Source organism: Corythoichthys intestinalis, chromosome 1 (genome assembly GCF_030265065.1).
Source record: "Corythoichthys intestinalis isolate RoL2023-P3 chromosome 1, ASM3026506v1, whole genome shotgun sequence".
Lineage (NCBI taxonomy): Eukaryota > Metazoa > Chordata > Actinopteri > Syngnathiformes > Syngnathidae > Corythoichthys > Corythoichthys intestinalis.
In genome coordinates this window covers 76570816-76591809 of record NC_080395.1, presented here as the reverse complement: position 1 = coordinate 76591809, position 20994 = coordinate 76570816, and the positions used below count along the sequence as shown (strand labels likewise).

The 20994-nt window shown below is 40.7% G+C and overlaps 1 protein-coding gene across 4 annotated transcripts in view; it reads left to right on the top strand.

Annotated features, from left to right (window-relative positions):
* Positions 1 to 3811: 3811 nt before the first annotated feature.
* LOC130921704 (coiled-coil domain-containing protein 102A-like) overlaps positions 3812 to 20994 on the top strand; it is an 88655-nt gene continuing 71472 nt past the window's right edge. For 2 of the 4 annotated variants that reach the window (XM_057845936.1, XM_057845927.1), the window contains exons 1-2: positions 6882 to 7577; positions 15424 to 15861. In XM_057845936.1, the coding sequence (XP_057701919.1) occupies positions 15511 to 15861 (351 nt within the window). In that variant the 5' untranslated portion in view covers positions 6882 to 7577; positions 15424 to 15510. Of the gene's footprint in view, positions 3898 to 6881; positions 7578 to 15423; positions 15862 to 20994 lie in introns of those variants that run through there. The other 2 variants (XM_057845920.1, XM_057845942.1) reach the window with 2 other exon arrangements.

The following is a 20994-nucleotide window of genomic DNA, read 5'->3' as shown; positions in this document are numbered from 1 at the left end:
TTATTGTTGGAACGGAAAGATAAGACACAAGACGGATATATACATTCAACATACAGTACATAAGGACTGTATTTGTTTATTATAACAATAAATCAACAAGATAGCATTAACATTATTAACATTCTGTTAAAGCGATCCATGGATAGAGGGACTTGTAGTTCTTAAAAGAAAAATGTTAGTACAAGTTATAGAAATTTTATATTGAAACCCCTCTTAATGTTTTCGTTTTAATAAAACTTGTACAATTTTCAATCAAAAAATAAACTAGTAACCCGCCATTGTTGATGTCAATAATTACTTACACAATGCTCATGGCCTATAAAGCCTATAAAAGCCTATAAAATCAGTCGCACCCAAGCGCCAGCAGATTCGGCAAAACTCCATAAAACACAACAAGTGAGCGTTTCACTGTACTGTCATCTAAATCTGTCTGAGCGGGGCATCTGCGTTAATTGCGTCAAATATTTTAACGTGATTAATTTAAAAAATTAATTAACGCCCGTGAACGCGATAATTTTGACAGCCCTAATATATATATATATATATATATATATATATATATATATATATATATATATATATATATATATATATATATATATATATATATATATATATATGTATGTATATATATTGAAGTCAGTATACATCTCGCCTAACGCAATCTTCTGATATGCTTGCAAGCATGATAGATAGTTTTGCCTCAGATAATCATGGACTTTAACTGCCAACAATAATCATGGACTTTTAACTGCCAACCAGCAGGGCTCACGACCTATTTTGCATGATCAATTAATCACCAAACAGACACACCTCCTTTTAAGCAACGCTGAGCTCTCTGTTCGGCGTGCATTTTCTCTATACACAGCTTTGCTCTATCATTGAATGCACCCAGAAATTTCTGAAATTAAAACTGCGCAGTAATGATCTCTTGCCTCCAGTCCACGGTTCGGTTCATTTTCGGTACAGTAAGAAAACAAAATGCAAAATATAAAAGTGCTAGTTGTTTATTACACACCTTTGTGCATTCAACAATAGGATTATTAGCCTATAGAAAGCTAGAATTCTGCTCAAAAAGTAGCAGCTATTTAAAGATAATAATCCAACAACAATTTGCCTTTCAGACCCCGCGTATTGGTCAGCTTGCTTTCTGAAAGAAATAAGAAAAAAGAAGTCCTGTGCTAAAGAGAAAAGCAATCCCAATGACAAAGATTTTAACATGTATTTTACAAATTAAATGCCTCAATGAATCATTTTTTTCCCTTATGAACGGTTTTCAAAAGCTTTATTGGTGGATTTTCTCAAGTTAAAGCGCCACACAGAAATTAAAGGGCAACTGAAGACCTTTCCGGATTTTGGTGTAATTTTACGAATATAAACTTTGGACGAGTTCGTCAAAAACACCATGACACTATCAACACGTAATTGCAAGGACAATTCGCGTTTTTTTGTTTTTGTTTTTTTGGACTCCGTTAATGTTCCCTTCGCAAACCCGGAAGTGTGACGTAGATTCCCCGATGCAACAGAGAAGACTATCCACAGCTATCATAGCAGCAACAACAATGTCCGTGATATTTCCACCAAAGGTAACCATTCAGGAACGCTCTTTCGTGACGCTACCGATGGCAAAGGTTCCCAGGAAAGATTAACTACAATTAATCCCTACATGTTTGAACCTGAGGCGTCAGATGACGACGATTTCCTTGACACAGCAGATGTCGTCATGATGCCAATTGACAGCTCGACACTTCACGAACGGGAGAGTGAGTGGTAAGCCTAAGTCCAGCATTGTGATTTTTTTATTTGAGAGAACGCGATTACATGGTTGTATATTTTTCTATGCTCTCCACATAGCTAAAACTGGATATTAGGTAATGGGACAGCTCCTACCGATCTAAATATGGTAAAACTAGCCCAAATGTGGCTAAATGAATGATATGTTATTGATTTTTCAAAATAAATGACAAAACGATTTTATTTTCCAGGTGTTGCTGTAAACCGTCAAGTAATTACCCTTCCAAAAGTATGCCTGTGTTGTCAGGAGAACCCAGACATGAGAGCCAAACTTGAGGAGGCTGAAGCACTGACAGGGGCATGAATTACATTAAAAAAACAAAACCATAAATTGTAAACACCATTGACATATTTTGTTGACTGTTTAATGTATTCTATTGGTATATAATATATTGTAATTATATTACATTCTGAAACACATTCAATAGGCCACAATAATAAATGATACCAGATTTATGTTGAATCAGCATCAGCTTTCGCTGTCAGATTGTAACACAACATCGAAAGCTAAGTTATACCTAGCACACAATGGCACACATCAAAAAACATACATTTAGTAAGCAACACAAAGTTAGGATAGCAACGGACTAGCGCAACATTGAAAAATGATAATGACAGTGGGAAATATGTATTTACTCTTTTCTGTAGCATTAAGTGTTCTCTATACAAAGATAAATCATGATTAAAATATGAAGGTAACTAGATTTTTCTTTTAAAAATGTGTACAGTATATACTGTATAAATAGTTTATGATTTCATGTCATCAAAATTTGCTACATTTATTTCTCCTAAGTCATCATCATCTGGTGTCGCAGACGGAAGAAATTCAGCATCTGGCAGGCCTCATAGGATCTCTTCAGTCGTCATCGCTGGACACCGCATCACTTGGGTCATCATATGACTCGACCCACTCTCTGTTGGTTTTGGGAAACTGGGTGGCGACTGACTTGCAACGCTTTTTTCATCGTGTTGAGGGTTTCCGCCGCTTAATTTTTTATGTTTGGCAAATCACAGCAGCATGAAAATATTGGATGGATCCTAATTTTAATTTATTAATTTTTAATAATAATTTCTTGGTGAGCAAATAATAATGCCCCAGTCAAATCAGCATCTATTTGATGCTATTGTTCCTTCTTCAAAAAAAAAAAAAAAAGTCGCGCTTCAACAAACAGGCAGTAGGAGTCCCCCTCGTTTATCAACAGAAGTGCATCAAATTTTAGAATCATAAAAGCCAGTAAAGGTCTCTTCTAACGTTTTTGTAAAACCAATGTTGCATTGTTGTAGGTTTTCAAAGCTGTCGTCGCTGAAATGATAAAAACAATGAGCCGATTGGGAACCTGTATGCATGCTCACAAAAACGGTCCAAACCTTTGCAGGAGAAGTTTTATGGGACCACTCATAGAGTCTCGAGTCTTCCTGTGAGCAATTCATCGCTACACATCGCGATGGCATGACGAATCTCGCGAGTAAAACCCAGAAAATGTATGCAATATATGGCGAGGATAGCGTGGTGCTATATTTCCGTGTTCAGAGTGGTGGCGAAGCTTCCTGGAAGTTACGTCATCAGGTAGCGGTCGGCAGGGCGGCGCGTCCCTCGTTACTATGGTGTTGCTATGGCCATAACTCGAAAACTAAGCAGTCAATTATTATTATTATTATTATTTATGTGACTTTTTGAGACAGCGAATAATGCATTTAATACAATTCAACTGAGTAAAACACTCAAAAGCGAAATCCGAAAAGCTCTTCAGTTGCCCTTTAATAAATTCAATTTTGTAAGCAGGATCTGTATTATTATTATTTAATTACAGGTGTTTCAGCTCATTTCGATTTATTTTATTTAAATGGGCTATTATTTATTTTATTATGCGTTTGTATTTTACAAATGTGATTTAGTATTCATTTATATTGTATGTTTTATGTTGAATAACTTTAGTTCCTATGTGAATATTAGTTCCTACTTGGTTTGTTGTGGTAGGAGGTTTTGTATTGAACACAGGGCCGTGTTGGTTATTATTTTAGCACAGAAGACAACTGTAAATGAACAAAGACAAGTCAACTGTGCCCCGATCTACCACTCAAGAGATCTGATGGACTCAAAAAGTGGGTTACGATGGCATTTTAGTTTGAAAATCGACCGGTGTTCGGCCATTCCTTACTATGCGGCGAAACGTCCTACACAATGCTCAGCGCGCTTGCGCAAGCATCCGCACGCATGCGCACATCGGTTAGAAGTGGCGAGTACTCACTATTTTTGTTTTTATTTAGTTTTTTAGAACCTTTTTACTGCCTCAAAGATACTTTTTGCATGTATTACCCTCTAATACTTTTCACCATTGTGTTTTTTTTTTGTGTTAGCTTTGAAGCAGTTGACCACATTAGTCACGTAGCGAATTTAAACCATCCTTATTTGATATAACTACATTTAAGTATTTTCTTCAGGCATTTTTTTTGTATGTTATGCCTGTATGCATCTAAACAAAACAAGTTTAGAGCGCACGGTAGTAGGCCTGTCGCGATAACAAATTTTAGTGGGCGATAAATTATCTCATAAATTATTGTGATATGCGATATTATTGCGGTACCCCCCCCCCCCCAAAAAAAATTTTTTTGCGTTTATTTATTTATTGTCATCATCATCGGTATCATTGACAGTTGCAAGATGTGATATGAGTAACCCGATAAAACCGAAGAAAAGACTAGGGCTGACGAGAGAAGCATATGCTTATCAAGTCCCGTCCCCTTTTAACTGATTTACAATAACAATATAGAATACAGGGAATACAGTATATATTGATAGATCAATTACACCCATTTAAATAAATAATAAATGTTTACTTTTAAATTAAAAAATACCTTTTAAGAAATCACAACTAAAAACAATAGACCATGCCTCTTTCAAGTAAAAGACAACAATATTAATACCGCACAGAAACACATAATGAATAAAATGTCTTTTTTCAAGAAAAGATAAAATTGCACTTAATAACAAGCATTTAGGCACATAGGTATAAAGTTGCAGTCACTGTAATTGCACTTCAACAACAACAGAGAAAAATAGACTAAGTAGCAACAACCAAAAATTTGTCTCCCAAAGGTATCAAATATCATTAAACAGAGGTAAAACGTTCTCACTTCTTCAACAATGAAGCTGACTTCACTTTCCGTGAGGGAACGCTATTTTGCGCGGTGTCGTCTGTATTTCTCACATCAAGCGAATACCTCTAATTGTCAATTAAAGCAAGGAGGAGGCTCTGCTTGTTACGATGCAGTTTTCAAACTAAGCAGTGAAAACTGGAGAGGATGATAGTGTTTCAAATGATCATGTAGATTTATTCTGTTGGCCATCTTTGTTGAAACAACCTCCAGAAACATTTTGCAGACTGGTTCGTCCTCTTCCTCATTCCGCTCGCTCATTGCTGTGCGCCGACAGTGCACTCGGCCCAGCCTCCATCCATTAAATGACGGTCACTCAAACTCAAATGTATAAAACGAACATACCCAGAAGTTAATAAATCAGAGTGGCACAAGGAAGCTGAACTTTAAACAGCGCTGTCAAGCACGTCTGCCACACATCAGCGGCAACCGCGTGCTTCACGTGCGCACACGCGCGCACGTGCACGCGGGGCGATAAATCGCAGCAGGAAAATTACCGTCATCATTTTTATATACCGCGCGATTACTGGAATTATTGCATATAGCGACAGGCTTACACGGTAGTACTTTGGGTGTCAAATTCGACTAAAGTAGGACGTTTCGCCGATGTAGAAGATTTTGGCAGAACACCGGATCCACCGTATTTTTACACGAGTGACTTCCGGTCTGTCCGGTCTGCTAGCTAGTATTATTGACGCAGGAGGGCCGCGTCTCGCGTCTGCCATTCTTTTCGCGTGCATGAGCCGCTTCTGGGACGCGTCTAATGGCCGCACTGCGACTGGTGTGCATTGGCTGATTGACTTTAACGGCCGCGTTTCACTGGGTTCCCGCGGCGGCCACGTTGTTGCGCCGTTGACATTTCTTAATGTCCTACCGTGTTGGTCCTCATTATAGTAGACAAGACGGAGTAAATATAATCTACACAAAGAAACTGTAACCTGATCGACTCACAGCCTCGAAAAGTAAGGGTTACATTACATCAGAAACTCGTTGGGTACGCGTCCGTTCCGAACTGAGCACCAAGTACCGAAACGGTTCAATACAAATACATGTACCAATACACCCTTTATATATGTATATATATGTATATATATATATATATATATATATACATATATATATATATATATATATATATATATATATATATATATATATATATATATATAAACGCATGGACTTTTGTATTTTTACGTGAGTACGTTTTTCATCAGATACTTATACTAGGGTGACCATATTTTGATTTCCAAAAAAGAGGAAACTCAGCCTGGCCTCAAGATACTTGAATTTTACGCGAAGTTCACACAAAGATGTCTATATCACTTTAAAATATTTAAAGTGTGCCCCCGCACTTCTCGAAGTTCACACAAAGATGTCTATATCACTTTAAAATATTTAAAGTGTGCCCCCGCACTCTGGATGGAAAAATGCAGTTTTAAAAAAAATAATAATAATAATGACTAAAATATACTTTATATATTATATATAATGCAGACCATGAAAATGTAGTCCAGTCAATACACATACACACAGTAGGCTATGTGCCAACTAAACATTTTTATAAATTACTATCACGACAATTGTCCTTGACAAACTGTTATTTCCATTCAATTGATATTCTCATTCAATGTTCTAGATTGCACACAAACAATAACCAAAGTAAACTGACAAACTATTCAACCAGCATGTTTCCAAACTTAGCAGTTCAAAACTACATTTCCCATAATGCCTAGCGTGTTTTAGCTTACTGATAGCTAGCTGAGGCAAAAATCAAACTTTGCTATAAAAGTTTACAATCATCGGCAGTGCAACGATTTGACACCAAACAGGATTTTACAGTCAAAGCTCCGACAGAAGTCAACAGTTGCCATTATATACGTATTTATCATTAAAAACTTAACAACTGGGCAGGCGTTGTGGCCAAATCGTCAACCCAGTAGATGGCGGTAATGCCTCAAAAACAAGAAGAACTACTCCTTCCCTCCCTTCTAGTAGGAGCCATGTCAACTGCTGCCACCCAGCGGCCGGAGAAATTCTCTTCAAATTGGTCCCGTGAAAAATCATAAAAGCCGGACATTTTTATGAATTTATAAAACCCGCCCGGACGACGAGGATACTCCGTGAAAGTAGGACTTGTCCGGGCAAAAGAGGACGTTTGGTCATCCTACTTATACTTTTACTTATACTTTTACTTAAGTTAAAAAAAGGAAGTACTTCATCCACCACTGTCCTTAATTGATTACATTTTTCGCTACTCTACCAACCTCTGGTGAGGTCTAGGTTATGTGCTTAAAGCATGAGGTCAGCTGACTACATGATAAAAATATAATGAATAACAGGGTTATTCCATCAACGATTTTTTCCCCCATGGTGGCACGTATCATACCCCTTTTACTGACCGTTCTGCAAGGAAAAGGGCTCGCGCAAGTGACAATGTGTTTTGTCCCACTGAGTTTGCTGTCGTTTGCAATCCAAGATGGTCGACCCGTAGCGCAAGCGCAGATCAATTTACCACCGAAATTAAACAGTGGAAGGAAAACGAACATCGGACCAAGATTTCAACAACTTTTTGGAGGAAATATGAACTATTTCGACGGAATCAAATCTGCACTTCTAGAGAAAGACCGGTACGTTGATCAATGTGATGTTTTTATTATTGTTCACAGTTTGCACATAACTATTCCTTTGGTGTCAAAGGGGGAAATGTATAAACATATACCCCGTTTGTGTCGTTGCACACTTTCCCTATAGTTGTGGCGAAAAGAAAAGGTCGAGCATTTTGGTTTATCGAGCCACTGAAAGGTCTCTTTTTATGTTCAGAATTTGTGTTTTCGGCTTGTACTTGAGCAATTGTGATTATTTTGTAACGGTGCATACAATTTTCAAGCATGTGGATGAGAGTGAAATGTTAAATTGACAGTGGTCTCCACCTCGAAAATATATATTTAAATGTTATTTAAAAAAAAAAAAAAAAAGTTTTATTCGTGGGATGTTGAATGACTGGATGGATGACTGGTGAGGGCTTGGAAAGCAAACTACAGTGACACCAAGGTTTTGAAAATCTGTTGAAAAACCATAATGTAATGTTTTTTTCTGTCGATATTTAAATGAATTACCAGACCATTGAGTTGGTGTCAAGTGAAAGCTGGCCTCACCCGTGCACTTGCAAAATAACGGCTAAAAATATTACCTGTCTTTTTTTTTTTTTTTTTTTCCCGCGATTTTCGCAAACACTTTGCTGCATTGTTAGCTGTCTGACAACGTTTATGGTCTTAAAATGTCCAAAATTATCCTAAAATTTCATAAAAGGTATTAAATACGACCGTGAAAGGTCTTAAAAATCTATTGACTTTACTTTCATTCAGAACACGCATAAACTCCTGTCTCGATTTTAAATGTTTTGATTTTTGGGGACACTGTAGCGTAACTACAGAGGAACAACTTCCTGTGCTGCCCTGTCAGAATTAATCGAACAGCACCAGTTATTGCTTCACTGCAGAAACACGGTTAAATCCCCTTGTTTTCAGTGTAAATCTACCCAATTTCTGGAAATAAGCTTGAGACTTTCTTAATGTGCGTACAACCAGATAAAAAAAAGTCTTAGATAGCATTATTATGTGATATAGAACCATATTTTGAGACGATTCAGCTATATACAACAATTTGGCAAAGAGCAGATGACGAGCAATTAGTCTTTTAATCCGCTGTTTAGTCACGCCTACCATTATAGCGCTCTAGCGTCACCAACAGGAGGATGACGATGGCAGGGTCATGGTTTCATCTGACTTAGAATTCAGCCCATTGAGGGGGATTTATTCAGAACGAGGAAAATGCGACAAAAAGCCGCAGAAATGTCATTGTTTTAGTCGCTCTACTCCAATATTTTTACAGGATATTCTTTTTATCAAAGTATTTTCCCCAATAGCTAAATAAATGGTATGATCATGACAAATAACATTCTTGTGCTAAATGGAAAATGAAATAATAAACATGCATTTATTCAGTACAACGTGGCAAAAATTACTCCATAATGGTCAAAACTGTCGACTTCACCTCCCGAACGATATTTCATGCCACTGTAGTTAGCCAGGCTTTTTTCATTTCCCTGCCCCGGCTTCGGAGAATGTAAACAAACCAAGAGACGTGACAGCTAGCCGACATGCTAACCCGAACCGAGTGATGTTTCAAAGTCTTCGAAGCGAAAAATCACACAAAACTAGCCCGGAACATTTCACATGGTGGCGGGGTTGTTGATTGTCTTCGCCGATCAGCAACCCGCCCGGCGGCGAGCGAGTTAGAGCTCATCGTTTCCCTGCTGCGGGCAGAGGGCTCGTTTGCGGGGAAGCAGCTGGACAATGACCGCCCGGCTGTGAAACAGCGGACTAGCTCTACACCCTCGGCAGGGTCCTCGAGGGTGCATGGGAGTTCGCCCAACCAGTCTACATGTGTTTTGTGGATTTGGAGAAGGCGTTCAACCGTGTGCCTCGGGGTATCCTGTGGGGGGTGCTCCGGGAGTATGGGGTACCGAGCCCCTTGGTAAGGGCTGTTCGGTCTCTGTACGACCGGTGTCAGAGTTTGGTCCGCATCGCCGGCAGTAAGTCAAATTCGTTCCCAGTGAGAGTTGTACTCCGCCAAGGCTGCCCTTTGTCACCGATTCTGTTCATCATTTTTATGGACAGAATTTCTAGGCGCAGCCTAAGCGTTGAGGGGTCCGGTTTGGTGACCTCAGCATTTAATCTCTGCTTTTTGCAGATGATGTAGTGCTGTTGGCATCATCAAGCCGTGACCTCCAACTCTCACTAGAGTGGTTCGCAGCTGAGTGTGAAGCGGTTGGGATGAAGATCAGTACCTCCAAATCCGATCCATGGTCCTCAGTCGGAAAAGGGTGGAATGCCCTCTCCGGGTCGGGGCCAAGTGGAGGAGTTTAAGTATCTTGGGGTCTTGTTCATGAGTGACGGTAGGAGGGAGCAGGAGATCAACAGGCGGATGGGTGCAGCGTTTGCAGTAATGCAGACTCTGCACCGGTCCGTAGTGGTGAAGAAGGAGCTGAGCCGAAAGGCAAAGCTCTCGATTTACCAGTCGATCTACGTTCCTACCCTCGCCGCCATCTTAAAGCAGTACATTTCTCAGCGCTAATAAGATTAACGTTTCTGTGACTCGCTCACGTACATAATGTTAGCCCTGCGGAGGCTAGGTTTCTATTAAGACCACTGTCGATGCATGGCTAACATGTCTTACATACAGGCTTTATTTAATCTGTGAAATATAGCGCTGTAGAGTGATGAGGGGGTAAAATAAAAATATGATAAAGCTAACTGTCAATTTTAGCTCAGTAGTCATTGCTGGATAAAACACCAAGTAGCACTGGCCCCTAATGTGCTCCAATACAGCAGGTATCATACTGTAACGTCGACAAAGAGTCACCCGCTTCGTTAGGTTGCAATTATTTCTTTTTTGGGAACTTGTGGAACGACAACAACAACCGGAAGGCACGTCTCTCGCTCTGCCGCACCTCCCTCCCTTCCTTCAGGAACACATGCATATATTCCCGCCATATTATAACCTGATATGTTACAATACATTTATTTTGAACACTGCAAAAACTCAAAATCCTATCAGTGGCCTATACTACGAACCGAGTTCAACCTCCCCAGAAGTAATCCAGTTTACCATCGGGTAACCGGAGTTGACAAAACCTGGTTGTCTAGTTTGTGGTCAATCGGTACTACGACGCTGATTATGAGGTTGATTAGTCGAACCTGTGTCAACCCAGTCAGAGTTACTGCGCGTTCACATAAAAGGGCGCGGTGACCAGAGTCAAACACTACTTGTGACGATGGCACGGGCACCTTACTTCACGGAGGAGGAATGCGCGATGATCATGCGGAATTATGAGGAATTAAAATCAACCCTCACCGCGAAATCCAACACCGCTTCGGCGAGTAGAGCGCAACGGGTCTGTTGACAGCGAATTTACAGATCGTGTGATTTGTGAATGCGTCAATATGCCAGTTTACTTATGTCCATGAAAAGAAATAAAGCCTGCTGTCAGGACAATAAAATAAGATTTGGTACATTAACAGTAAGAAATAATTGTCACGCATCACCACACGAAACAGGATGATTGTATGTTTAGTCCCCTTGACTGTACGAATACGTATGTTTTTTTTTTTTTTAGTTTGGGCCTAAAAAATCCAGCCCGACTCGACCCGAGTCCGATCAATAAACTTGATTTGCAGGCCCGAGCCCGACAAAAAAAAATTATGTTATATTTGTGAGGACTCAGGAGAAGAAGGAAATGCGGGGATGCCATGCGTTGTTGCGTAAATAAAAGCCCGTCTTTTGTAACGATTTTTCACAGTTAAACAAGACTGTAAGATGCATATTCAATAAACATGTATATCTTTTATATTTGTGCGTCTGTCCTATCAGTGGATTTGACATTTAATTTAATCTCCTCGAGTTGGCAGAAAAAAAACGCAAGTTTTCTCAATGTTTAAATAGTCTACATATTTCTATGATTATTATAAATGCATCAATTTGAAGCGTTTCCATACCCCACTCCGAATCGCACGGCATACAGTGTTCTTACGCAGATATTCAGCATCACCGATGGAATACATATATTGTCCCCTGGCGAAAGAGCGCACGGACAGGCACACACAATCTGCGCGGTTGTGAGGGCCTGACTCGGCGGGTTACATTAGTGACGTCTGCCTAGATCAGTTGGCACAGGTAAAGAATTCCCTCAGCTGAAAATCTATATCTTTCATGGAGAACATCTTCCGGGTACGCCAGCGGATTCTGGAGGTCCCGAAATACCCGTGCCCTCCGGAGAGAGCCCCTCACAATCCGCGCGCCAATGTCGTATGGGTCGTCCAAGTACGCTGTCATTGTCAGGAAGACACGTCCGCGGAGGAGTGCTGTTTAAATAGAGCGTGGTTAATTGGAATCCTGATGTTAAGCAAGATCTAACTCTGACACGACCAGGTTTGGCGTGTGGCATGTGTTGCCATGGCAACACTTCTCGGTTCCAACATATCCACCTTTCGTAGTCTCGCATAGCCGCGAACTTACGTCGCACGTGATAAAGTTACTCTCGAAGTTACCCTGCTCAGCCAGAAAACCGGCTTCGTAGTATAGGCCACAGGATTTACAGTTTAGACTAACTTAAAACTTAACTAGAAATTAAAAATGGCTTGACACAAATGGAAATTCAATTGAAACATGTGGGAAAAACACCTAACTTTTAAGTGATGTGTGTTATCAAGCGTAATGGCATTTTTAGGTAAGAAATGTATCTATTTTTTAAAAGATCCAAAAGTTTTTGGAGTGAAAGCAGTGAATTGGCCTTTTTTTTTCTAGTCACATCTGAGAGGCAATTGTTGGCTGTTTTCAACAATGTACATCGAAAATAAAGACATTGATTGACTGAAAATGGTTCAGTATTAAATGAAATGTCGTTTTCTAATGTATAGACCCCATTCACATTTTTCTCATATATATTTATAATTGCTCTTTACCTAAAAAATATTTTATCCGATTACTCGATTAATCGATAGGATTTTCAGTCGATTACTCGATTACTAAAATATTCGATAGCTGCAGCCCTAATTTGGTCAATACCAAAAGTTCATCTCAATACTTTGTTATGTACCCTTTGTTGGCAATAACGGAGGCCAAACGTTTTCTGTAACTATTCACAAACTTTTCACACACTATTGCTGGTATTTTGGCCCATTCCTCCATGCATCTCCTGTAGAGCAGTGATGTTTTGGGGCTGTCGTTGGGCAACACAGACTTTCAACTCCCTCCACAGATTTTCTATGGGGTTGAGATCTGGAAACTTGCTAGGCCACTCCAGGACCTTGAAATGCTTCTTACGAAGCCACTCCTTTTTTGCCCTGGCTGTGTGTTTGGGATCATTGTCATGCTGAAAGACCCAGCCACGTCTCATCTTCAATGCCCTTGGTGATGGAAGGAGATTTTCACTCAAAATCTCCCGATACATGGCTGCATTCATTATTTCCTTAACACAGATCAGTCGTCCTGGTCCATTTGCAGAAAAACAGCCCCAAAGCATGATGTTTCCACCCCCATGCTTCACAGTGGGTATGGTGTTCTTCGAATGCAATTCAGTATTCTTTCTCCTCCAAACACGAGAACCTGTGTTTCTACCAAAAAGTTCTATTTTGGTTTCATCTGACCATAACACATTCTCCCAGTCCTCTTCTGGAATAATCCAAATGCTCTCTAGCGAACCGCAGACGGGCCTGGACGTGTACTTTCTTCAGCAGGGGGATATGTCTGGCAGTGCAGGATTTGAGTCCCCGGTGGCGCATTGTGTTACTGATAGTAGCCTTTTTTTACTGTGGTCCCAGCTCTCTGTAGGTCATTCACTAGGTCCCCCCGTGTGGTTCTGGGATATTTGCTCACCGTTCTTGTTATCATTTTGACGCCACAGGGTGAGATCTTGCATGGAGCCCCAGATAGAGGGAGATTATCAGTGGTCTTGTACTGTATGTCTTCCATTTTCTAATAATTGCTCCAACAGTTGATATCTTTACACCAGGCTTTTTACCTATTGCAGATTCAGTCTTCCAAGCCTGATGCAGGTCTAAAATTTTGTCTTTGGTGTACTTCGACAGCTCTTTGGTCTTGGCCATAGTGGACTTTGGAGTGTGACTGACTGAGGTTGTGGACAGGTGTCTTTTATACCGATAATGAGTTAAAACAGGTGCCATTGATACAGGTAAGGATACAGGAGTCTCGTTAGAAGAAGTTAGACCTCTTTGACAGCCAGAAATCTTGCTTGTTTGTAGATAACCAAATACTTATTTTCCACTCTAATTTGGAAAGAAATTCTTTAAAAATCAAACAATGTGATTTTCTGTTTTTTTTTTTCACATTCTGTCTCTCATGGTTGAGGTTTACCCATGTTGACAATTACAGGCCTCTCTAATCCTTTCAAGTAGGAGAACTTGCATAATTGGAGGTTGACTAAATACTTATTTGCGCCACTGTATGTGGGCTTCATAAGAGCAAATTGTAATATTTTTGCTTCAAGTAAGTGGAAGAATCTGACACATTCATCTGGAAACTAGTCTTTAACACTCAAAACAAAATGGAGAAAATTATTTGACTAGATTCATGAAAAATAATTGATCAAGACGTTACAAATTTGCAGTGTGCGCACGAGCAGTTGTGTATTGACAGCTTAGTTAGTATAGCAGTGGGAAAAAATTTAAACAGAACCGAATTACAGTACTTTTATCCATGGGTAAGTGGCCAACGGCCATCGGCTGCAGAGTTTACAAGTCTTGATTCACAACAGAGTAATAAAGAGAAATAAATTCATATACTTTGCAAGTAAGTCTTTTGTACTTTTTTTATGTGAGCTGGGTCTTAAACTGAATTCATTATGTCTTAAAAATCTTAAATTTGGCTTGTGGAAACTTGCAGAGACCCTGTGTTATATTAGTTTCATTTTGTTCACCACCAACCACCATCATTTTTGTCTCTAATGCACTTGGGGGCAGGAAAAAACAGTTGATATCATGCACCACTGCACTGAAAACTTACCTTCGCAAAAGCCACCCTCCATAGTTGTGTGTTGACAACGGAGCGTGTCAGTGATAGGGTTGCCAACCGTCCCGTGAAAAACTGAATCGTCCCGTATTCAGAAACAAAAATACACTTTGTCAAACCTACAAGGGACGCACTTTGTTCTGCATTTTCAATGAAACTGGAAAATAATGTCTGATTTGTAGAACAAACACATACTGGTAGGGTGCTTTTCAAGAATCTGCATGCAGGCGTATTCCCCTGCCTTTCTTGCTTTGTGACCTTTGAGCATACAACCCGATTTAAGTGGCACTACCGTGAAGTTGGCCCACCCATTAGAGGCAAATTTAAAGAAAATTTTGGGAAAAAAAATGTTTGTGCCGCTATCATAATTGAGATTAACAATTCTTTCTCAAAAATAGCGCAAACGCAGCACAAACAAATGGCACCCCTTCAGATTGAGATAAAAATTCGAGTGATGATGTGACTCGCAGCCCCCTGCTCCCTCTGTAACAAAACAAGATTTGACCAACAGAATGTGACAGCCGATGCTGACCAAAAGTGACGGGTTATAAAATAACGCCAGCAGGCCTCCCCGCACAGAGTGCACCAGTGGGCAACATTGGAGTAGTCTGTGAAATTGTCCAACCCGCGTCATTCCCTGGATATCTACATGCGTGAAAGGAATGATGCAGGTCAATCCCTCATCACCTTACACGGGAATTTAGCGGCATATGTTTGTGAAAGGGGCTTCAGAGTTATTTGGAATCTTTTTGGGACTTTTGAGACTGATCTCCTGTGTCCCCGATATAAGTTGAGTTCTCGGGAGAGGCAACTGAACATTGCAAAGCAGAAGGTTTTTGTGCATCTTATATTTTGTTCCTCATAAGCTACTGTCTTTGTGTTTAGGTTCACGAGTGACCGAAGTGGATGATGATCTCGTCACAATCAAATTCTACCCCATCATACACCTTCGTGTCCGATTAACCGCCGATTATGAACCACTCTCCGCAATTATCTGAGGAAAGCAAGTCCACAGGAGGTGAAGTACTGTGCAGGCTTGGTATGGAGTCGGATAGGAGGATTTGTTCCACAGAGAGTGTCGGGCTAGCCCCGAGCCCGAATAGAGAAACTTCCAGTTCCAGCCCTCCGCTTCTGCTTTCGCCGGGGCTTGGAGGCCTGGGAGCCTTGGGCATCATGGGCGAGGCCGCCGGGGCCGATTGGGAGAGCAGAGAAGAGCTGCGACTGCGAGAGCTGGAGGAAGCCCGGGCCAGAGCGGCTCAGATGGAGAAAACCATGCGCTGGTGGTCAGATTGCACTGCAAATTGGAGAGAGAAATGGAGCAAGGTACATCGTTGACAACCATATTATTAAGAAGTAGTACACTCAGTAGACTTGATGACTAATCTTTATCAAAATCTCCAAATGAAAAGAATATTATCTTGGCGTCTGAAACTTAAATAGGACTATTTTTACTTTAAAGTATTTGGGGGGGTAATGACTTGGGGGGGACTGACATTCTGGAATTTGGATTTTTCAGAAAATATCCCCAAATAGTACCATACGTGCAAAGATAGAATTCATTGTGAAGGGGTCGGATAGTCAAAGTTCTTATCGGTTCAAAATATTGATGTAGGTGACTATCGGTTGGGTGAAAAGCTCATTTAAAGATGCATTATTGCGTATGGCTTGAGCCGTGTCACATTTCCTGACCTTAACCTAAACATGTTGCGTGTTTCTGCAGCCTAAGTTCTCGCTTCGTTTCGACTGAGGACAAACTGTACTTGGTGGCTTTTGTTTTATTAATTTTATGGGGGGGCCAAGGGCGTAGGTTTGCATAGACACGGTAGGGACAAAACACTACCAACTTTTCAGGATGGTCAAATTGTCCCCACCAACTTTTAAGCAACCTTATTTGCATTGTGTTCAGTTATCTAGGTCATTTAGATATTCTGTAACGATAGAATTGACCCTACCATTATTAAGTGAATTATTTTCATTATTTTCAGATTAACCCCTTTTTCATTTACTGAATGTGCCAGTCCATGTTTTTTCCTCAAACGCACGTTTGATTGGCTGATGACTTGAGTTTGGCTGCTCTTGTGGACAAAGGCAGTAGTGATTTTCCTGAAGGAAGGCTCCATTTTAATTTTTTTATTTTTTTATTCCCTGATTAAGAAGTTTTTTTGTTGTATTACTTTAGACCAGGGGTGGGCAAACCGGTCCTCGAAGGCCGCAGTGGGTCCTGGTCTTTGTTCCAACTGACCCAGCACAGATAGTATAACCAGTGAGTTTTCAGCAGAAATGAGAAGCACCTGACTGCAATCAACTGATTGCACTTCTAAAACAGCAGATTGGTGAAAATGTGTCGTCTTAATGGGTTGCTACAAAAACCCGCACCCACTGCGGCCCTTTGTGGAATAGTTTGCCCACCCCTGCTTTAGACAGACAATTTTGAGTGGTATTAAGACAAATATTTTTATTTTTTTTTGCATTCCTGGATTCTGAAGAGATGATTAACTCATTCACTCCCAGCCATTTTCACCGGAGCAAGGCCCTTCGCTCCCGGCCATTTTACTGGATTTTGCCTGATTTTGCACGGCCCACAAAAAATTCTGTTCTATTGCTATATAAACATGGAACCCACCAAAAGAAAGATTAGACTCTCTTCTTTCAGCAGAAAAAAAAAGTAAGTTCATACGTTATTTCATTCTTTAGAAATCAGCATTAGAAAATAGCTTAGTTTGAGCATTTTTCCAATTTCTGATGAAAAAACGGAGAAAATGAGCTTTTTGTAAACGCAAAAATTTCAAACATAATTTTGACTTTAACACGGCTATTTTTTGCTTCAGTGTCATCCCAAACATCTGAATAATGTTTTCCTTTTACAAAATAACATGAACAACCAGCCAAATAGAGCTTTTCATAGCAAAGTAACAATTTATTCACACTTACCTAACTGAGAGATGACGTTTGGTGGCTGCGACAGCGGTTAAACTTTTCCCTCATTGCCGACTGTCTCGTAAAGATGGATTTTTTTAAAGTCTTTTTTTTGTGGTGACCACTGTCTCGTTCACCAGGGGAACTTATGTTCCTGGGGGGGAACTGGTTTGGCCGTGCGCGTTTCCGTGCAGGACCCTCGAGCGTGCGGTGGACATGAGCAACAAGCTGCGGAGGGGCTCTGCTAGCTTCCCTAATAAAGTTGTACTGTTTGAATTGAGTTGTGGGCTCTTAACAAATGCACTACTGCCCTCCAGTGGCCAGTTTTACTGCTTTAAAATGCGTTTTGAGGCTTGTTTTTTGTTTTGGCGATAGATCGAAAGCTCTAGATGCTTCTTGTACAAAAAAACGCAAAAGACGTATAAATACGTAATCGGGACACTGAAGCATTTGGAAATAGAACGTATTTATACGGTTCTGGGAGCAAATGAGTTAACAAGTTTGTATTTCTTGTAGAGCTAAAACGAATACTCGAGCAACTCGAGTTTAAAAACTTATCCGAGTAATTTTATTCACCTCGAGTAATCGTTTCATTTTGACAGCTCTAAGCATCACGTTTTGCCCGGACTACTTTTAATGCGGGACAACGCGCTGATGTCACGTGAGTAGAAGAAGAAACAATTAAAAAAAAAAAAAAACTTAACGCAGCCAACAGCCGCTACAAACGATGCCGACGTTGCTAAAAACTAGCCCGCATGATGCTACGGTGGTACCAGGTAGCGTCTGATGCGTCTCAGAGATCACATGTATGTTGAACTAGATGCGAAATGACAGAGTCAGCAGCGTTTGTAAACAGCTGCCATCTTAAAGCAGTAGACTTCTAAGCGCTAATAGATAAGAATAACATTACTGTCACTCGCTCACGTAACGTTAGCCCTGCGGAGGGCTAGGTCTCTATTAATTATGACCACTGTTGATGTGTGGCTAACGTGTCTTACATACAGGCTTTATTTGATCTGTGAAAACATAGCGCTGTAGAGTGATGAGGGTGTAAAATAAAAACTTAATAATGCTAACTGTCAATTTTAGCTCAGTAGTCATTGCTGGATAAAACACCAAGTAGCACTTGTCCCTAATGTGCTCCAATACAGCAGGTATCATACATTAATTTTGAACACTGCAAAAACTCAAAATCCTGTCAGGACTTACAGTTTAGACTAATTTCAAACTTAACTAGAACTTAAAAATAGCTTGACACAAATGGAAAATCAATTGAAACACGTGGGAAAAACAACTTTTAAGTGATGTGTGTTATCAAGCGAAATGGCATTTTTAGGTAGGAAATATATATATTAGGGCTGTCAAACGATTAATTTTTTTTTTTTTTTTAAACCTGTCCTGTTCAGCTGTTTGACACAGAGAATGGAAGTCTAAGTGCCTGGATTCTGAACAGTTTTAATGTTTCACATTGAGAGTCTGACATACTCCCATTTTGATCATTCAAAATACCTTTTTATTATGACAAAGCAGCGAACAGGAAGGGATTATGGGGGGACAGAAGAAAAGAAATACAAGAGAAGAAAGAAAAGAAACACATACACAAACAACAACAGGAAATACATTGAACATCTAAACTAGTTACTAATATGCTGGTGCTATCGTCAGCGAGATGTATTTCCGGTTTACACCATGTGGGGGCCTATTGGCCAGTGAAAGAGGAGAATGGGGGTGGGGGTGTCTATAAGACTATAAGCTAAGTGATTGAAAGGGGTAGAGTGTACACAAATCAGTTCTGTGATCTAGAACCCAGTAATCGGGTGAATCTCTTATGAGTAAGCCCGTTGGCGACCAACCCTACGCCGCCACATCGCCAATCCCGGCACCGGAACCCCCAACCCGAGCATGCCCTAACACATCCAGCAGCACGCAAGCCCCACCGGGCACGCGACAGCCACGCAGACGGGCGGAGAAACCGCGCGGGCGCCAACCCAGGGCCACGGCCCCCACCCAGCCAGCCCGGGGAGGGAGGGCGGGCGGGGGGATGGGGGGGCCATGCGCAGCCAGCCCATCCCTCCTCCCGCCGCCCAGCAAAGGAGCCACCGTCCCCCCCCCCGGGACCCAGGGTGGTCCCCTGGGCCACCCGCGCGCCCATCAACCGGCCTTCAGGGATGGCAGGAGGGGACGCATCACCAACCCCACGCCTACACCCACCCCCGCCCGCCCACCCGGGCCACGAGCCACAGCCACAGCCCCCCAACCGGGACGGCACGCTACGGGACCCCCAGCGGCCCACCCAGCCCCAGGCAAGGCAGGGTCCCCCGCCGGTGCAGGCGACACCCCGCTGAAAATTTTTAATCGAGTAAATTACAGCTTAAAAATTAATTAATCGTAATTAATCGCAATTAATCGCAATTCAAACCATCAATAAAATATGCCATATTTTTCTGTAAATTATATATAAATTCTGTAAAATAAATTGTTGCAATGGAAAGATAAGACACAAGATGGATATATACATTCAACATACGGTACATAAGGACTGTAGTGGGCATTTCACTCTACTGTCATTTAAATCTGTCTATGCTGTCCTCACTCCAAAGCGTCTACTTTTTCCAAAGCTAGACAGCTAGTGAACGACGCCTTAATAATTAGACTTCTTCCTTTTTCATCTGATTTATTAATAAAATGGCCTCAAACCATTGTCCTCTTTAGACCGTCGTAAAACTACAAAATAAAAGTACACAAGCATTGCAATAGCAACAATGTTAGCTTAGCACGCTATACATGTTCACTAAACATAAACAAAAACGTCTCATACAAAAAATATAACATTTCGCTTACTAACATAATATGTACATTCTTTACAACAACCATACTTACGGACAAATCTTGTCCAAGGATCACATAAGCACAACATTATCAGCCCGAGACGTCGTGCAGCCATAATGAACTGGCAAGAAAACAATAAACCATGTCGCAAAGCGACCACAAGAGTTCGCTGTTGGACAGGACAAAAAGCCTTGCTGTAAAACTTCTCAAAAGGCAGAATACTTTCTGAGCGGGACATGTGCGTTAATTGCGTCAAATATTTTAACGTGATTAATTTAAAAAATTAATTACCGTGCGTTAACACGATAATTTTGACAGCCCTAATATATATGTATTTTTTTTTCTATAAGATCTAAGTTTTTTGAGTGAAAGCAGTGAATTAGTCTTTTGTTTTATTCTAGTTACATCTGAGATGCAATTGTTGGCTGTTTTCAACAATGTACATCGAAAATAAAGACATTGATTGACTGAAAATGGTTCAATATGAGATGAAATGTCTTGTTTTCTCATGTATAGACCCCATTCACGTGACGTCACAACTCCGCCCCCCTGACTGGTGCCGCCATATTGTCCGTCAGCTCGTCGTGTTTACATATTACCGCTACGTACATTCCTCCTATTACTGCGTGTTTTTCTGCTTGTCTAAGGAATCACCACCTAGCAAACGAACCCCAAAACCTTCCTGACAATCGTTAACATTGATTAATCAAA